The sequence below is a fragment of the Ruditapes philippinarum genome, unplaced genomic scaffold, assembly GCF_026571515.1.
Source record: "Ruditapes philippinarum isolate M1 unplaced genomic scaffold, ASM2657151v2 ctg639_1_1_1_1, whole genome shotgun sequence".
In the NCBI taxonomy this organism is placed as follows: domain Eukaryota; kingdom Metazoa; phylum Mollusca; class Bivalvia; order Venerida; family Veneridae; genus Ruditapes; species Ruditapes philippinarum.
The window spans coordinates 59,645-78,495 of NW_026862019.1; the positions used below are offsets into that span (position 1 = coordinate 59,645).

The 18,851-nt window shown below is 33.5% G+C and overlaps 1 protein-coding gene across 1 annotated transcript; it reads right to left on the reverse strand.

Annotated features, from left to right (window-relative positions):
• Window positions 1-351: 351 nt before the first annotated feature.
• On the reverse strand, window positions 352-15,678 carry LOC132717685 (uncharacterized). The gene is made up of 7 exons (XM_060701219.1): window positions 15,523-15,678; window positions 10,004-10,161; window positions 7,738-7,848; window positions 6,835-6,913; window positions 5,888-6,046; window positions 4,105-4,196; window positions 352-519 (listed from the first exon to the last, which is right to left on the reverse strand). Exons 2-7 carry the CDS (start codon window positions 10,151-10,153, stop codon window positions 469-471), a joined length of 642 nt encoding a protein of 213 aa, XP_060557202.1. The 5' UTR covers window positions 10,154-10,161; window positions 15,523-15,678; the 3' UTR covers window positions 352-468.
• Between the last annotated feature and the right edge of the window lie 3,173 nt (window positions 15,679-18,851).

An 18,851-nucleotide genomic window follows, 5' to 3' on the forward strand; every position in this document is an offset into this window, starting at 1 on the left:
GTTCACCAGATGCATTTGATATAAAATTTAATAAATTTAATAAATCGATACATTTGTAATCGATACTCTTGTAATAATTGTAATGATTGTTGTAGAACATATATATTCAAATTAGCAATAATTTCATTTCTTCAGTATTTCTATGAAAAGTCATTCATGTTTTGTTCTCGCACACTAAAATGACCTACGCGTTTGTATTGACAACTCGGTTGTTTGGCCAATACAATTACAAAACGATGGCATAGGAAGGTGAGACTGCCTTCCAAAATCTACACTTCAAACACGAATGATCCTTAACTAATTTATACAAACATTTTTCCAGGGGATTTTACAAAGGATAAAAAGGATTCCCTTACATAAAAATATTTTCCCCGTTTATTTCAGCAGATTCGTCACAAATTTACAAAAACCCATACAATAAGATATATCAGTTTGTGTGCCCATATGTTATGCCCTGATAAAATATGTTCATCGTCTTCTTGTGAACGACACGCTTCTCAATGTGCTCTGATCATGAGGCTGAAATAAAGAGAATGAAAATTATTTTCTTTGATACCATGGAAACAAGAGCCATGTCAACATGGCCATCCCCCGCCGAATGTGTTTGCTCATTGGAAGAATGTATATGTAGTAGAGCGGAATAATTCCATTTTAAGAGGTCTTTTGGTAATGAAAACTGATGGCTATAATGATTACAGATTTGAAACCTATGTGAATACTGATGGCTGAAAATAACAAAGGGCAATTACTGAAAAATAATGCAGGGTAGGTTATCATTCTTGTGTGCTGCATCCCTCCTCAGTAAAATCTATCCACCTATGAAGTTTCAAGTTGATACCTCAAATACTTTTTGAGAAAAAAATTGAATAAAAAAATTAAGTATGAAAAAGAACAAAGGGCAATAACTCAAAAATTATAAAAGGTAGAGTTATCATTCTTGTGCAGTGCACATCTCCTGAGTGAGATCTATGCACCTATGAAGTTTCATTTTGATATCTCAAAGGCTTTTTGAGTTATGCTCTGGACAAAAATTAATTTTGAAAAATAACAAAGGGCAATAACTCAAAAATAATGCAGGGTAGAGTTATCATTCTTAAGCACTGCACTCCTCCTCAATGAGATCCATCCACCTTTGAAGTTTCAAGTTGATACCTCAAATACTTTTTGAGATAAGCTCTGGACAAAATAGCACAAAAAAACAAAGGGCAATAACTCAAAAATTGTATAGGGAAGAGTTATCATTCTTGCGCACAACATTCCTCCTCAATAAGATCTATCCACCTATGACATTTCATGTTGATATCTCAAACACTTTTTGAGTTATGCTCCACTCAGGTGAAAAATTAGGTATGAAAAATAACAAAGGGCAATAACTCAAAAATTATGAAAGGTAGAGTTATCATTCTTGTGCACTGCACACCTCCTGAGTGAGATCTATGCACCTATGAAGTTTCATGTTAATATCTCATAGGCTTTTGGAGTTATGCTCTGGACAAAAATCAATTTTGAAAAATAACAAAGGGCAATAACTCAAAAATCATGCAAGGTAGAGTTATCATTCTTGTGCACTGCACTCCTCCTCAATGAGGTCTATCCACCTATGAAGTTTCAAGTTGATAACTCAAATACTTTTAGAGATATGCTCCGGACAAAAATGTCGGACGGAAGGACGGAGGGACGGACGGAAGGACGGAAGGTCGGACGGACGGACGGAGACTATTTCTATATCCTCCGCCGAAATTTTTCGGCGGGGGATAATAAATGCCCACATTTCAAATTAAAATCTACAAAATGAATACATGTATACATTTTTTTCAATGTTCGTTTCCATGTTGCTATCCAATCCTTGTTACGAAGCAAACTCACATGAAACAAGAGCTGTTGTTAAGACAATCGTGAATTCATGAAGTTGAAATCGGGAATTCATGAAGTTGAAATCGAGAATTCACGAAGCTGAAATCGTGAATTCGTGAATTCCGTATGTTGAAAACGGGAATTCACGAAGTTAAAATTGTAAATTCATGCCGATGAAATCAAGAATTCATGAAGCTGAAATGTCCCTACCGGTCTATCGTGCTATCATGTCTCTTTCTTATTATATGCAACATAAACCAGGACGATCTCGTTCACTTAAACTTGATCGCTTAGTCTTCCGATGTTCCTTGCATTATATTAAATGTATAAACTTTTTTCTCATCAACATTTAAGTAGCGTGCCTCAAATTCATATTAATTTTCATGAAAATTTTAAAAATCTGTTTAAAAGTGCAATATTTTAAAGTGAACAAATAAAATAATTGAGATATTGCAAACAGCACTTGCAATTTACATAAAATACCAGATAAATGTCAAAAAAGCCAAATCAGCCCCATTTAACATGTGAAATATAACTGTAAACTGTCTTTTTTGTACTTTTCTTAAAATCTTAGTATATTTTTCTCAAGTTTATTTTGTATTGTATTATTTTATTATATTGATAATTGAGCCGTGTCATGACAAAACCAACAATGTGGGTTTGCGACCAGCATGGATCAAGACCAGCCTGCGCATCCGCGCAGTCTGATCAGGATCCATGCTGTTCGCTATCAGTTTCTCTACTTGTAATAGAGTTGGTAAGCGAACAGCATGGATCCTGATCAGACTGCGCGGATGCGCAGGCTGGTCTGGATCCATGCTGGTCGCAAACCCACTGTGTTGGTTTTGTCATGACGCGGCTCATTTATATTATGGCTCATTTAGAGGCATGCAGCTATGACATTGGTTAAAGTCAAACAAACATTTTATTTAAAAACAAAACCTTTTTGCGGACAGCGAGCTCCTTTTTTCTCAGTGCTGAGAGTTAAAAAAAAGACGAATTTAAAGAGAAAAGGGAACATAACTTTATTTTTTTGAGAAAATGGATCTTAACAAAAAAGGTTAACCAACGCCGACGCCGACGGGAGGGTCATAACAATAGCTGCATTTTTCTTTTGAAAGTGGAGCTTAAAAGCTAATTTTGGAATATTTCTACTTCTACCCAATGAGATCTATCTTCCTACAAAGTTTCATGTTGACATCTCTTATATTTTCAGAGTTATGTCCCGGACAAAGTTCAAAGTGTTAAAAACGCACAAAGGGCAATTACTACAAAATTAAACGAAGCAGATTTATGGTGTTTTATTTGCATTTAACTTCTACCCAATAAGATACTTCTACCTACAACTTTTCATGTTGATATCTCTTATAGTTTCAGAGTTAGGTCCCGGACAAAGTTCAAAGTGTTAAAATGAACAAAGGGCAATAACTCCAAAATAAGGCAAGGCAGAGTTATAGTTCTATTGCACTGCACTTCTACACAATGAGATCTATCTACCTACAAAGTTTTATGTTGATATCTCTTATAGTTTCAGAGTTATGTCCCGGACAAAGTTCAAAGTGTTAAAATGAACAAAGGGCAATAACTCCAAAATTAGGCAAGGCAGAGTTATAGTTTTTATTGCGCTGCACTTCTACCAAATGAGATCTATCTACCTACAAAGTTTCATTTTGATATCTCTTATAGTTTCAGAGTTAGGTCCTGGACACAGTTCAAAGTATTTAAATGAACAAAGAGCAATAACTCCAAGATTAGGCAAGGCAGATTTATAGTTCTATTGCACTATACTTCTACCAAATGAGATCTATCTAACTACAAAGTTCTATGTTGATATGTCATATAGTTTCAGAGCTATGTCCCGGACAAAGTTCAAAGTGTAAAAATAAACAAATGGCAATAACTCCAAAATTAGGCAAGACAGAGTTATGTTTTTTTCCCTAATATGATCTATCTACCTACAAAGTTTCATGTTGATGTGTCTTATAGTTTTAGAGTTATGTCTGTCCCGCACAAAGTTCAAAGTGTAAAAATGAACAAAGGGCAATAAATCCAAAATAAGGCAAGGCAGAGATACGATTATTACCCAATATGAACTATTTTCCTACAAAGTTTCATGTTGATATCTTTTATAGTTACAGAGACAAGAAAAGCGGACGGACGCACAACCGGAGAGACAGACGGACAAACAAAACGGCGACTATATGCTTACCCTTCGGGGAGCATAAAAAAGAAGAAAAGCTCTCAACATACCGCTTGTTTACAGATAGCTGGAACATCAAAAACAGAAGGGTCCTTGATTCCCACGGTTATACCCTGTACCCCGACACCTGTCATCAGCTGAGCTGAAATGTTAAAATACATGCATATATTAATTTTCTTTATTTAGTGCTTAAAGGGAGACAACTTCGGACAGAAGAAAATTTGAAAGTAAGTACTGAAATGACATTGGCCGTCCGTATGTCCGAACGCAAGAAATAAGTTTAGGAGCGAATGAATATTTGAAAACAGAGTATATTCATTCCGCCAAAGTAACATACGTCGCAATGGTCTATCGTTCTACAAAAGAAGAAATAACAAAATATATTTCTCCTTAGTTCATTTTGGTAGAACGCCCCAAACCACCTGTCCTTCAAGGAACGGTCGCCCAGCAACCTGTTTAATAATACCTTAGATTTAGTCGGTCCTCACTTGATGAAACCTGGCATAAATGCATACATGTAATATTTAACAGGAAATTAGGCTCTTAAAAATCATTGAAAGTTCTAATTTGTGTTTTCGTTCAGTTCGTGTGCTATGATAGGATGTACTTTTTTACAGAAAAATTACCATTTTGATCTACTTTTAAACCTGTTGTTTACTATGCAATGAAAAATTCAGCAGTGTTGTTTTTCAAAGAAAGAATATGATTCAACATCCTTGCATGTTATAAAGCCCATTCTTTCATAAATGTTCACTTAATATGCATCAGAAGCCACCATATTTCCGGTTTTTAGCTGTGCAAAAATTTAGCCGCGCAATTTTAATTTTATTGCATGATCAACGGCATATTAGCAGTTTCACCACAGAGCTATATTTAAATGGAAATGAAGCTATGCCAGCATACAATTAAAATCTGTACTAGCAATTAATTACCTAGCAAGTTCACATTTTTCGAAAAGATTCCCCGAGATCATGTTCCGTCGTCTTGAATTTACAAAGACATTTTCAGTTTTCAAAAAAAGTATAAATTAAAAAGTTCTATACTTATATTTGTGTGCGAATGTGCTAAAATTTGATAAAATAATACTGAAATGGAAACTATTCAAGACAAATAAACAACATAAACAATTCATTTACATAAAACAAAAATGGCGGAAATCGACAAACTTTACGGGCCAATTAATCTCGCGAAAAGGATTGTGGTCAGGCCGTGAATATATTCTATTTTTGGAGTTTCTTATCCCTCCGTATATAAAAGCAGGTACGTATATTAACATACGTACCTGATAAAAGGTAAAGGTATTGTTTATTATAGTGTCACCCCTACTGAAAGGGCCAGCCATTTCTGACTTATGAGACACCTTTTGCTTGCATACCATGTACCTCCCAACTCCTATCACTATGCCAGGCGCCAGGCGGATAGAAATCGGTAACCATTCATTTTAACTACCTCGCGGCTCACGAAGCGGCTATTTCGGAATGAGTCCCACGAGAAACATTCATCCTGCAATTAACGCTCCCCGTGGGGCTCTGGTCTCTGGTTTTACAAACGAAATCATGTATTCTATAGTACGAACCAGGTAAACATTATCCCAATGTAACAATTGGATTGACGCATGAAGACGGCCGCTTTGCATGCTGGAATTGTCCAGCTGACCACGCCGTCATAATGATCCGCTTTTCTTATCATACTGTGAAAGATAGTTATCTAAACCTCAATGACTTTATGGGTTTTTACCATTTTTTTCACCATGGAATGTCATACATTTAAATTTATGAAATAAATAATTATCTATATCATTACACTCTCACAAAATTTTGAAATCAGATTTACCTCCGTTAAGATCTCCGAAGTTGTACTCTACAACAGGGGCACACGATTTGTTTTCCACACTCACGATATATGTTAGATTACTTATACTGTACGTATAATCATTGATCATAATACTTTGGTTCAGTCCAAGTCTGTACTGGTTAGTTAACGTAGCATTATCTGAAAATAACACTTCGTTTCATTAAGGCACATTATGACTCAGAAACAAATAAATTTTTACTTCTTAAGAAATCACATGAAATTCATAATGTTTAAATAATGGTTTTAAAGAATGTTAGATGATTGTTACCTAAGGGAAGCAAAATGTTAACAAGTAGTATGTATTTTGGCTTCTGTACAAAACACCAATTCACTACAACTGCACTTATTCTCAAAAAGCAACAGATAAAAAGATGGTTCATGTAACTGGTCGATGAATAACTTTTCGGACATTATAAAAGTAGCACAAAGTTTTTAAGAAATAAAAATAAAAGCATTTCTGGGACATAATGGGCCTTTGGAATCGCTCATTTTACGAAGAACATTCGTTATTTTTGCCGCGAAAGTGTTAAAACACGTGGCTAACAGCCTAACAGTATTGTTATTGAATCTTAGCTTATTATATTTTCACATTTAATTTTACAAAAAAAGCTTGCCTTTTTTAAAGGAAACACCAATGACTTGAGATATGTCACGCAACATTTTTTTCGACTAAATAATGACAACCAAACAATGCATTCTACCTATTTCTAGGACACACCTGCCTGTTAGGAAATATAAAATATAACCTGACTTATTGCCCATATTAACAAGTTACCAGTAATAAGGACCGACAACTCTTGCATGACAAGATGCTATGGAATAAAGAAATTGTAAATGATAGTGCTATGGAAATTGTAAATCATTTAATGGAATACGAAAATGTGAATTGTCGTTAACAATTTAAAATAAAATGCAGATATACTTACCGGGGATGCAGTTTTGATTATTCCAGGCACCAAGTTTCGCTCGCGTACACGTTTTGTTCACAATGAGATATTGTACACCCTGAAGGAAAGAACAATCAAAATATATTGTCGTATTTAAGTCGACAGTTCATACCTAATATTGCTTTTTATGAATCTATTTACATGTAGATATAAGTAATTTAAAGTTATTTTACATTTAATTGTACATTACGGTAATTTATTTGATCGAGTCGTAGCTAGGGAAACCATTTTTCGAGTTTTATATACATAAAGCTGTGTAAGACTTGAAATTTATACCAAAATTGTATATGTCTATTGTTTACAGCGTCCAATATAGAATATAGAGGATATTTGGTGGTTTTTTTGTGTGTAAGATGAAATTTTATTTCATCGAGTGAGCTTTAAAAACAGTATTCTCACGAGTGGCGTAACCTGGTACAATTCAAAAGTTAATAAATGATGTAGAATTATTATAAAACTTTTTATATTATTCGCTGTCTTTTTCACCTTTTTAGTTGACTTAAAGCTCATACATCATCCTTTAAATTTAAAATTTTACATTGGTAATTAAATTTGTGATTAAAATATTGCTTGTAATAGATCAAAAGCGAATTGTCACACCAAATTTCTCTTTAACATCGAATGACCTTGTTCCAATGAAAACTTCATGACCGTAAAGCCACATTGCATTATGACGCCTCTTTTTATATTTGTACGGTATAGTATGCTATTCTTTAACCGGTATATCGAATTATTCAAAATTATGTTCCAGTGAAAACTCTTGACCATGAAGCCACATTGCATTATTCCGCGTCTTTAAATTTTTACGGTATAGTATGCCATTCTTTAACCGGTATATCGAATTGTTCAAAATTATGTCTGTGAAAACATAGATTTACAAACCTCTGTGAACAACTGTAGAAATGTGTAAACTTTTGTGACTGAACCTGTGGTTATGGTATCAACGCCGTAAATTCTCTGATTTTTAGCATCATATGACACCGTAACGTAGCCCTAAAAAAGAAAAACATAAATGTGAACATAAATGTTCAATTCTCAGTTTATGTTAGAATAGGTATACAATATTTTCATTATAACCTTTACATACACCAAATCATTCCGTTACTAATTCAACAAGCATTTGATAGTATTGCGGGCAATACAGTAGTCCCCTACCGGTCCCTCAAAAAGTTCTTTAATTGTCATACACTCCTGTGTATTGCCATTTATAATGAATTTGAGGATGAAGTCTGTATTTGAAAATATCGACCACAAAACATAATAAAATAAGTTTGTTTATATCACAGTAATGTGTTAAGTTTCCATGCTTAGTAAGGAAATTATGTTTATACAACCTTGTCATATTATTACGATGTGGGATTTTAAAGTAAATCCTATAAGGAATGAAGAAGTTGGAGTGAAAATACCAGTTTCTCGAAAAAAATCTAAGTTCAAGGGGGACATAATTCTGGAAATAGTCTTGCTAGAGTATTTAACCTTCTCAAAAATGTCGAGTGATAATAAGAAACATATATATGAAGTTTGAAAGTAGATACATTAGGAAATAAAGAAGTTATTTAAAAAAGACAACATTTTTTCCCCTAAAAAAATCTAAGTTCAAGGGAGGTAATATTAATATTTTTTGTGCTAGAGTTATAAACCTTGTCACATATGATGTGGTTGATGACCAGGAACTTATATTTAAAGTTTGAAGTAAACACCTTAAGAAATAAAGAACATATAGTGAAAAAGCTGAAAAATTTAAATCAGAAATCTTGAAATTCAGGCTATTTGTTGCCATAGCAACCAGAATTTTCAACATAGGAAGAAAATAAAAAGATGTGCATAATCTCCAGACTGCCATCTACCCATATTTCAAGTTTCATAAAAATATTTTCAGTACTTTTTGAGTTATCACTGATCCAGTTTATGTGTTAAATTTGCCATATTTTCAGACTATTTGTTGCCATTGCAACCAGAATTTTCAACATAGGAAGAAAAAAAAAAGACGTGCATAATCTCCATACTGCCATCTATCCATATATCAAGTTTCATAAAAATATTTTCAGTACTTTTTGCGTTATCGCGGGATCCAGTTTTGTGGACGGACGGACTGACGGACTGACAGACAGACGGACAGACAGACGGACAGACAGACAGACGGACAGACGGACGGAGGGTAAACCTAAAGTCCCCTCCGGTTAAACCGGTAGGGGACTAATTATTAAAAAATTAACTTTATATGGGTGTAGTTTTTAAAAGGTTGAGGTTACAGTGATCTCAGTTTAAACATAGTTTATTTCATACAAGTATACACATTTAATTAACAAATAGAATTTACAACACATGAAATGAAACCGAAAGCTAATGCTTATATAGGTCTTATCTTAGTTTTTATTTGCTATATAAATGTATGTACATGGATATGCTTGAAAGTACAATGAGTAATTGTTGAATAAGAAGACATTTTATGTTATATACCAAACATAATTATGAGTTCGAAGTTGGTTAGAAGAAGGTTCGAAAAATAAGTTTTGTAAAATAATGAACTATCTGAAAAAGACAGGAGAAGAAGAAGTTAGAAAGCAGAGAAAAGAAGATATTTCCAGAAGGCACTAACGGTATGGCATTGATAAAAGAAGGATATCGTTCTTACGTAAATCTCTTGCTTTTGCTGATATAATCTTGCACAGCAAGAACAATATTAGTTAGTATTATCTAGTATGGAGTTTCCCAGGGTACTTCCTTTCGTAGTTCATGGAGAAAAACCAGTTACCAAAATACGGTTACTAATGTGATCTCAAAATTCCTCTGTCGAGACTTATTATTATTTATTGACCTATAGTGATTTACCTAGGGGAGTCACTGTTATGGAACATATATGCCCTACTTAAAAGCAATGTCGTTCTCCTTTACATCCAATTAAAGAACAGCATTAATCACATCATTATTACATGAAAATTGCAAACTCGGTTTGATTGAGTCTATGCATGAGGGATAATGAATAAGTGCAACATCCCTCACGCCCCCTAGCACAGGCTTGAGCGGTACTCAATTCTCAACACTAAGTAGTGCTTGTATCAATGATCCCGAAGGACCAGAAAAATGTAAAAACACTGAAGTGAAGTACGGGCAACTTATTAAAGCTGCCACAAAAAAATGTACTTACATTGGTGATTGTTGCGTGCCCCTCATCGTCAACTGAACCCGCCATCAATCCTTCCACGGCCTCCCATTGATCAGGATAGCAACAATACTTAGACTTGCCCTGTGCCACTGTCATAAGGGCAAAACTTGCAAACAGTACTTTCAACAACATTTTGTTACCTGAATGAAAACACATGAATTTAGACAGGATTTCAATAAAAACAAGAACTGTCGGAGGACAGTGACGCTCGACTATTCGAAAAGTTGTCACAAGAGTGTTTCGTCATGTATGATAATGCTTTCCTATATGAATACATAAAATTGTCCGAAAAGGTACAAAGGCTTGTTATTAAGATGTTTTATCGAGTAAATCACTGCTTTATTATTATGAATACATAAAAGTGTCCCAAAAAAAGGCACAAACCCTTCAGTAGTTATGTAGATACCAGCTTACAAGCAAAACTTTTTCAAAGAACTTCTAAGCCGAAAAAGGAGCATAATAATGAAAAAAATCAAAAATATTGGGACTTGTGACAATCATGTAAGATAATCACAGAGAAGAAGTGTGTGGAATAATATAGAGAAAATTAGAATTCCTAAAGAAAGCCCAACACGGCAAAATTGAAAATGTTGCAGGCTCGGTTTGATTGAGCCTGTTCATGGACGGTACTGTCAAGTGCAAACTACCGTGTGATGTTTCAATCCATACCTTTCAGTAGTTATGGAGATACCAGCTTACACGCAAAAACTTAACCAAGAATTTCTAAGTCGAAAAAGGGGATAATTATGCAAAAAAGCAAATCAGAGTTATGGGACATGTGCCAATCATGTTAGATAATCACAGAGAACAAGTGTGTGAATCCCTTCAGTAGTTATGGAGATACCAGCTTAAACGCAAAAACTTAACCAAGAATTTCTAAGTCGAAAAAGGGGCATAATTATGCAAAAAAGCAAATCAGAGTTATGGGACTTGTGCCAATCATGTTAGATAATCACAGAGAACAAGTGTGTGAAGTTTCAATCCATTCCCTTCAGTAGTTATGGAGTTACCCGCTTACACGCAAAAACTTAACCACAGGGACGGCGACGGCGAAGCCGACAAATGGGTGACTGCATTAGCTCGATTTTTCTGTGAATAGTCGAGCTAAAAACTCACACCGTACAATCAAATGGGCAGACAGCTGTTCCAGCGTCCACAGCTGTACCAGTATATACATGTCGGCGCGGGGAATACAATTGACGTACGGTAAGTATTCATCTATTTTTAACATATCCCAACTGTATTCGAGTAAATCAATGTTATGGATTCATAGTCAACATCCAAAGGAGCATGCTAACAAATTTCTGGCCCTGTGCAAGCTTTACTTCACATGAATTTTGATTGAAAATAACAACACTATCCGATAAGATGCGGTATTTTTAGTTTGAAGTCACAAAAACTTATATTTTCTCATGATAATTAATCCTTTTTTCATACGATTCGTAAACGTCAACATTTTGTCATTAAATATTCCAAACCATACCTTCAAAAAAGCTTTTCTGTTAAAGTTATAAGGTATTTAAGTTTGTGTGTCATCAAAATTTTAGTAACGTCATCAGCTGTTCGCCTCTTTTTAATGATAACATCGACAGCAATTCATCGGCAAGAACGAATAACGCTGAAAGCTGTTCAAAGAAACAATTACATGTATTAACAACAGCGCTTTTGTCCTACAGTAATTAGGAAAGAGTAAAACTTTTTTGTTAATTTAGAATATTACTTTATTCATGATACTTTCTAATTATATTATTTTTATTATTACTTTCTATTATTTGTTATATCTTAGGTTAGAGACCTTGATCTCCATTTACCGCACTGTATTTCAATATAAAAAGGTAGCAAAACCTATTAAAGGGACTCCACTAAGGTTTTTTGACATGACGGGACTGGAAATAATTTTTTGAGATTATTTCTCCATTTGATGTAGATCTATACTAATAACTTATATGCAAAATTTCCGATCATTAGCTTGCTCCGTTTTTCCAGAATATTATAATAGTGAAAAAATGACCCAAAATTGAAAAGAGTTTAAACGCTTTTCACTCAAATCGGACTGAGAATAGCACAAACATATGATTTTCAATGTATTTCTCCTATATTTCTTGGTTATATTTTATTAATATTTATGTTTTAGTGCTCATGTTTTTTTATGTGAAAAAATAAAATTTCATTTTTTCAGGCTTAAAAACCTCAGTGGAGTTCCTGTAATAGGTTTATGAAATGTTAAAGTCAAAAGGCAAAGGCAAATTTAACGCTTTTTATGAATATTCAGTGTTGTAAATGAAGGCATGCATCAAGTGCTTTTATAAATAAAGGCATTTAATGGACAAGTCTTATGCAGTGAATGGCTAGTAACCCCAGATATGAAAGCGCATGGAAAAACATGTTGTCGTTTTAATGTATAGTGCAATAGAAATAATTACCATTCTTAAAAATTATTTAAATTTTTATTTTTTAAATAAATCATTTTATATGGCAGACATCTCGGGTTACACATCCATTTACTGCATGGGACATGTCTACTATATGCCATTATTTATAATAACACTTGATGGATTTAGTTATAATACAGAGTATTCGTATTTAGAGTTAAATTTGCCTTTACTTTCTTTGAATTTAACATTTCAGAAACATATTAATAGATCTTGCTTCCTTTTTATATTATAATAATAATAATAAAAATAATATCTTTATTTAAAGAAGGTTATACATTAATAACATACAATAACACTCATATATATCTTATTTCCATTGTGGCCTTCTGAAACAGAAAACAACAACAACAACAGGACATGCATAAGAAGAAAAATGAATGTATAATATGTAACTTTTAGAATATTACAACTCATATACTTTCTACAGACAATTTGTTTTAACATATGCGTATATTGCATCATTCGTTCGTTCGTTCATTCATTTATTAATTAATTAATTAATTAATTGATTGATTGATTGATTGATTGATTCATTCATTCATTCATTCATTCATTCATTCACTCACTCATTTATTCATTCATATGAACAATATCAATATTGAAATACAGCGCGGTAAATGGAGATATAGGCCTCTCAGCTAAGGTACAACAAATGATAGAAAGTAATAATAAAAATAATATAATTAGAAAGTATCATGAATAAAGTAATATTTTAAATGGACAAAAATGTTTTACTTTTTCCTAGTTACTGTGGCAAATAAGCGCTGAAAATTGTTTTTTTGAACAGCTTTCAGCGTTATTCATCCTTGCCGATGAATTGCTGTCGATGTTATCATTAAAAAGAGGCGAACAGCTGATGACGTTACTAAAATTTTGATGACACTCAAACTTAAATACCTTATAACTTTAACAGAAAAGCTTTTTTGAAGGTATGGTTTGGAATATTTAATGACAAAATGTTGACGTTTACGTATCGTATGAAAAAAAGGAATAATAATCATGAGAAAATATAAGTTTTTGTGACTTCAAACTAAAAATACCGCATCTCATCGGATAGTGTTGTTATTTTCAGTCAAAGTTCATGTGAAGTAAAGCTTGCACAGGGCCAGAAATTTGTTAGCATGATTCTTTGGATGTTGACTATGAATCCATAACATCGATTTACTCGAACACAGTTTGGATATGTTAAAAATAGATGAATACTTATCGTACGTCAATTGTATTCCCCGCGCCGACATGTATATACTGGTACAGCTGTGGACGCTAAAACAGCTGTCTGCCCATTTGATTGTACGGTGTGAAACTAAGCTCGGGCCATCCTTAAAAAAAATTTTGTTTGCAGTAACCCGACCCAGAATTTTCAAGGTGGGTAGGTAGGTTGATTTTTTTTTTTTTTATTGAACTGTACTCCCCAAAAACATGGAATTTCAAAATGCAGGACAATATATGCTTTGATAATCTGGTAACAATTAATAAATTGATAACTGAATTCTAATTTAATAAGACCTACATTTTATTTCTTCTATTAACCTTTAAAAGAACGAAAACAAAGCACAAGGCATAATTTTCTGATTCAAAAAAAATAATTTTTTTTTATCCAAACCATGAAAAAAAATTTGAGTAGGGGCAAATTTTGTGAGCCGGTCGCGTTACTGCAAACAAACATTTTTTTAAGGATGGCCTCGTACATGTTTTTACATGTAGTGTACATTATTCTTCTGACCACATACTACTTGCCTCTTTACATTGTCTCTTTGAGTCTTAAGTAAGATGGTGACGGCTGAAAATTACACAGGAACTTGGACAGTGGACAACTATGAAGTCACAGTGTATCGAACTTCTGACCCTCTTGTTTGAATCGTGTACGTACTCGTTTTGTGTCGACGTCAGAAGTCCGATCCACTTCACTCCGGAATTTAGAATATTTTGGGTTTTCCCAGCCAATCCGGGGCTACAAACAATCTTTAAAGTTACATAATTTGAGCCGCGTCATGACAAAACCAACAAAGTGCGTTTGCGACCAGCATGGATCCAGACCAGCCTGCGCATTCGCGCAGTCTGATCAGGATCCATGCTGTTCGCTATCAGTTTATCTACCTGTAATAGAGTTGGTAAGCGGACAGCATGTATCCTGATCAGACTGCGCGGATGCGCAGGCTGGTCTGGATCCATGCTGGTCGCAAACCCATTATGTTGGTTTTGTCATGACGCGGCTCATTTAAATAAACGCATCAGGCAGACTTATTTATCGTAACCGGCAGTGCACCGTTAAACTATAACAATAAAAGTGTGCTTGTACAGGGGAATTAGCTTGCTAATAAATAAATAACCCACATTTGCCCAGCTCCGGATTACAGAACAGAACAGAACATTTTTTTTTTTAATTAAGCATATACAGCTCATCCTCATATACAGCAAATATATACATACATGAATATGAAAAATGGTAAACGCATATCAATAAATGAAATAAACTAGTGAGAGTGATTACAACTGATTTCTTTTTCAAGCAACAAAAACCTTTAAAAAAGTCATCGATAATTTTGATCTGTAGACTTCTTTACTTCCTTATTTGCTCAATACTTAAGATCATTAGACATGACATTGATGTACAACATTGAATTATGTTTTGTTTACTTCCGGTTTGACACGTGCCAGACAAGCATCATAAACAGAGGGCAGTACATCCCAAAATCTCGTTTTCTGAAAGAACTCCACTAAAGGAAATATAACGCCTACTAGATAGTAGTCAAAAATCGTTGTGATATGTATGACCATACCCGCCCCTGCAGTTTAAATTCGATACCCTTAATATATTCGATCTTGTTTCTGTTCCAAAAATTTACACTAGAAAAATTATTGTGTAATGTGACGTAACGTATAGAATTCCATCGAGTTCAGCTAGTTTGCTGCACCCACAATTGGGTAAACAAAGCTTTGCATATAGATTTCGAACATCAGAAGAGTGCAGGGTAGCCTATATAAATGTGCATTAAAAGATTGAATGGTTAAATAGCATGAAATAATACAATAAATTAAAGTTTAAATTAAATCTGATTTTCTTACCTTGTAGTAAGCAGTCTATTCACAATTTTACGACACAATGATAAAGTAATGGGATACACAAGTATTCAGCTAGGTTTACCCCGTGATTCGGGTGTTCATATCTAGGACATTAACTAATACCTCAAATGATAACGCAGCATTCTATTTTTAGATACTAGTAAGGTTAAATATGAATGTGTTGAAAATAGAAGTAAAAATAGAATTTACTTTTCGTCTGACACGAGTTTGATACGGTGGCATAAAAGGGACATTGAGTTTATTTTTACTTAATATGTGCACACTTTGCTTTAAGTGGTTCGACGTAGCGTTACCACAACGTAAATACAATGTACATTGTAGTTGGCAACAACTTGGCAACACATGTGCACATTAAGATGAACACGTGCGCATGTTTGCATGTGCGTTTTGGCTATTATGTACACGCAATAAGCTATCGGTACACGCAGAATACAACGAACGTACCATGTGATTAATTAAATATTGCCGATTTCCCATATCTGCCACCGTAATTTGGACACATATATTGTATAATTATACAGATTTGTTACCGTTTTCGTGTAGGCCTAATAAACATAAATTATCTTTGTAATTATATACAGTAAAAAGGTATTTGAAATAAACGATTTAATGTGTCCATATTTATACTTCAACTCTTACTTATGTAGATATATTGTGTATATCTAACAACAAAGCTCAATATATAACTTTTTGTTTAATTTCGGCTTTTTTTTTTAAATTTCATGTTTGTATAAAATGTTAAACTTTTATATTGTGTACAGTACGAAATTCAATTTGAGCGAAACAGTAAACATACATGCACGTGTAACTGCACGAGCGTGATATTCTTCTTTAAAACAGAAGAAAAATCATAAAATGCGACTTTAATCTCCCTCATGCTCTTTCATTTGAAAAAAAACAAACTTTAAACATAAACACACTACCTTTCAAAACGAGGCTGTTTATAGGCCATAAACGACCAAGCAATAATTGTGCAATCACGTGCACGCTATTATGAAACAGTAAGACTCACGTGGGAGCTATTTTAAATGGACGCTGTTTATTTTATATGGCAGATGTTTGCTACAATGTTGTTAAAAATATCTTTTCATGACATTTAACTTTTTTTTAGATATATTAAAAAATCATTTCTGATATCGGGATAACGCTCCCCCCCCCCCTCCAATCTTACAATGCACAATTTCCCTAATTGATACACATTGCACATGTTTTTGCATGTCAAAAAAAACAACTAGTTGAGCCGTTCTTTAATCAAAGCATCAGAAATTCTTCGTAACTTACAGTTAAGTTTTTCATTGTTTTTCGTTTTTATCTCTTCTTTTTTGTGCCTCACTGTTTTACAAATGTTTCAGAAACATAAAAACTATTTCAGAAAATGATTTATAAGCGATTGTCACTACAAGTGAGTCATAAATATTTGTGTTGTTCTGGTTAAAAAAAAACGTAAAAAAGCTATTTTTTTCTTGTTTTATTTGCGAAAGTAAATTCATTGAATGGAATAATTGTCAATTTATTACCCATTTGATACAAATATGCCCACCATTTCCAGAAATAGCCCATTATAATGCTCCTATCATTTTAATGATACTCTTTTCATAGTGAAAAGACACGAGATCAGAAAAAAAGAAAAAAAAATTGTTAAAGACATCAATTTTTTTTTCCATATTTTAAATTCATCTTAAAACAATACTTAAATGAAGTCGGTAAAGACGAACTTAAAGAATTAAAAACACAAAACAAAACAAACCAAAAAACAACATTAACAACAACATTATATCAAATAATGCACATTGTTTTCTCATTATTTAAATGATTATTTATTTTTACTACATGTAATAATATTTCTTGGTTTAAACCTATTTATCTATGTCCAATTATGCAAGTTACATCATTCTCGTACGATTATCATCATCATCATTATCATCATCAGCAGCAGCATCATCAACAACAACAACAACGTCATCAACATTCTCATCACCATAATTATTAATGAAATGAATCATCATCGTAATTGTAATTTTAGTAACAATGGAAGGGACATAACTCGCAAAAAGTTACCGGAAAAAAGTATGAAATGGTTACTTCCCTTTAAAATAATTCCCTCTAAGAACAGAATGTATTCGAAATGGATTTGTATATTAAAATTGTAGATAGATTACTTTCAGGTGAATTAAGGTTTCTCAATAAATGTTATGCTCCTTTTGTAAAACATGCGATTTTCTTTTCTTACTCACGACATTGTAAAAGAAATATGGTGAAATTTTAACAAGAAAAAAAAAACCCGGAGCACACCAAAAAGAGACAAGATATTTGTGATTAGAGATCATAAACATTCGATCAAATAGGTCCTTTTACTGAAATATAAAGGTTAAAAAAAATTAAACCATAAAGCAATGTAAATGATCGATGATAATAGCTAACTAACTGACTGCTTGAGTGACGACAAACAAAGAAACTTTACTTTACTTTACTTTACCTTACTTTACTTTACATTACCTTACTTTACCTTACTTTACCTTACCTTACCTTACCTTACTTTACTTTACCTTACTTTACTTTACTTTACCTTACTATACTTTACTTTACTTTACTTTACTCTACCTTACTTTACTTTACCTTACTTTACTTTACCTTACTATACTTTACTTTACTTTACCTTACCTTACCTTACCTTACTTTACTTTACTTTGCTTTACCTTACTTTACTTTACCTTACCTTACTTTACTTTACCTTGCTATACTTTACTTTACCTTTCCTTACCTTACCTTACTTTACTTTACCTTACCTTACCTTACCTTTACCTTACCTTTACCTTACCTTATCTTACTTTACATTACCTTACTTTACTTTACTTTACTTTACTTTACTTTACTTTACCTTACTTTACAAACCCAACCAACCAGCAAACCAAATAACCTACATAATTATATGATATATAATGGGTCATCTTACTTCCACTCGGAGCGTGCACGTCGCGGAGAAGGCACAGGGCATCGACAGAAGATTTAAAGACTTGGGATGTTGAAGAAGATAACCAAAACTTCTTCCTGCGAATGCCAATGTCCTGACTAATGTCGAGGGGAGTGGCCCTGAAAAAAGGCAGGGGCGACGAGGAAAATATACTATCATGCGAGGGCCCCTAGCACAGAGTGAGACGGCTTTAAAGGCACGCCCTTGGAACCAACAGGCCTTTTCAAGGCTACTTCCAAGCTTTCTGTACATTTAGGTTCTCATTTGCCGACGTACAGTTACTTACATTTGGCTCAAAATTTAATTCTTTGGTTCATACTCACGGTAAAAGATCACAACT

Excerpts from the sequence above, each read along its gene's own strand:
- LOC132717685 (XM_060701219.1), bottom strand. The coding sequence starts at position 10,153 with ATGTTGTTGAAAGTACTGTTTGCAAGTTTTGCCCTTATGACAGTGGCA. Across the intron at positions 7,849-10,003 it reads GGCACGCAACAATCACCAAT|GGCTACGTTACGGTGTCATA; the intron begins GTAAGTACATTT and ends TTTCTTTTTTAG. Across the intron at positions 4,197-5,887 it reads CTTCGGAGATCTTAACGGAG|CTCAGCTGATGACAGGTGTC; the intron begins GTAAATCTGATT and ends TTAACATTTCAG.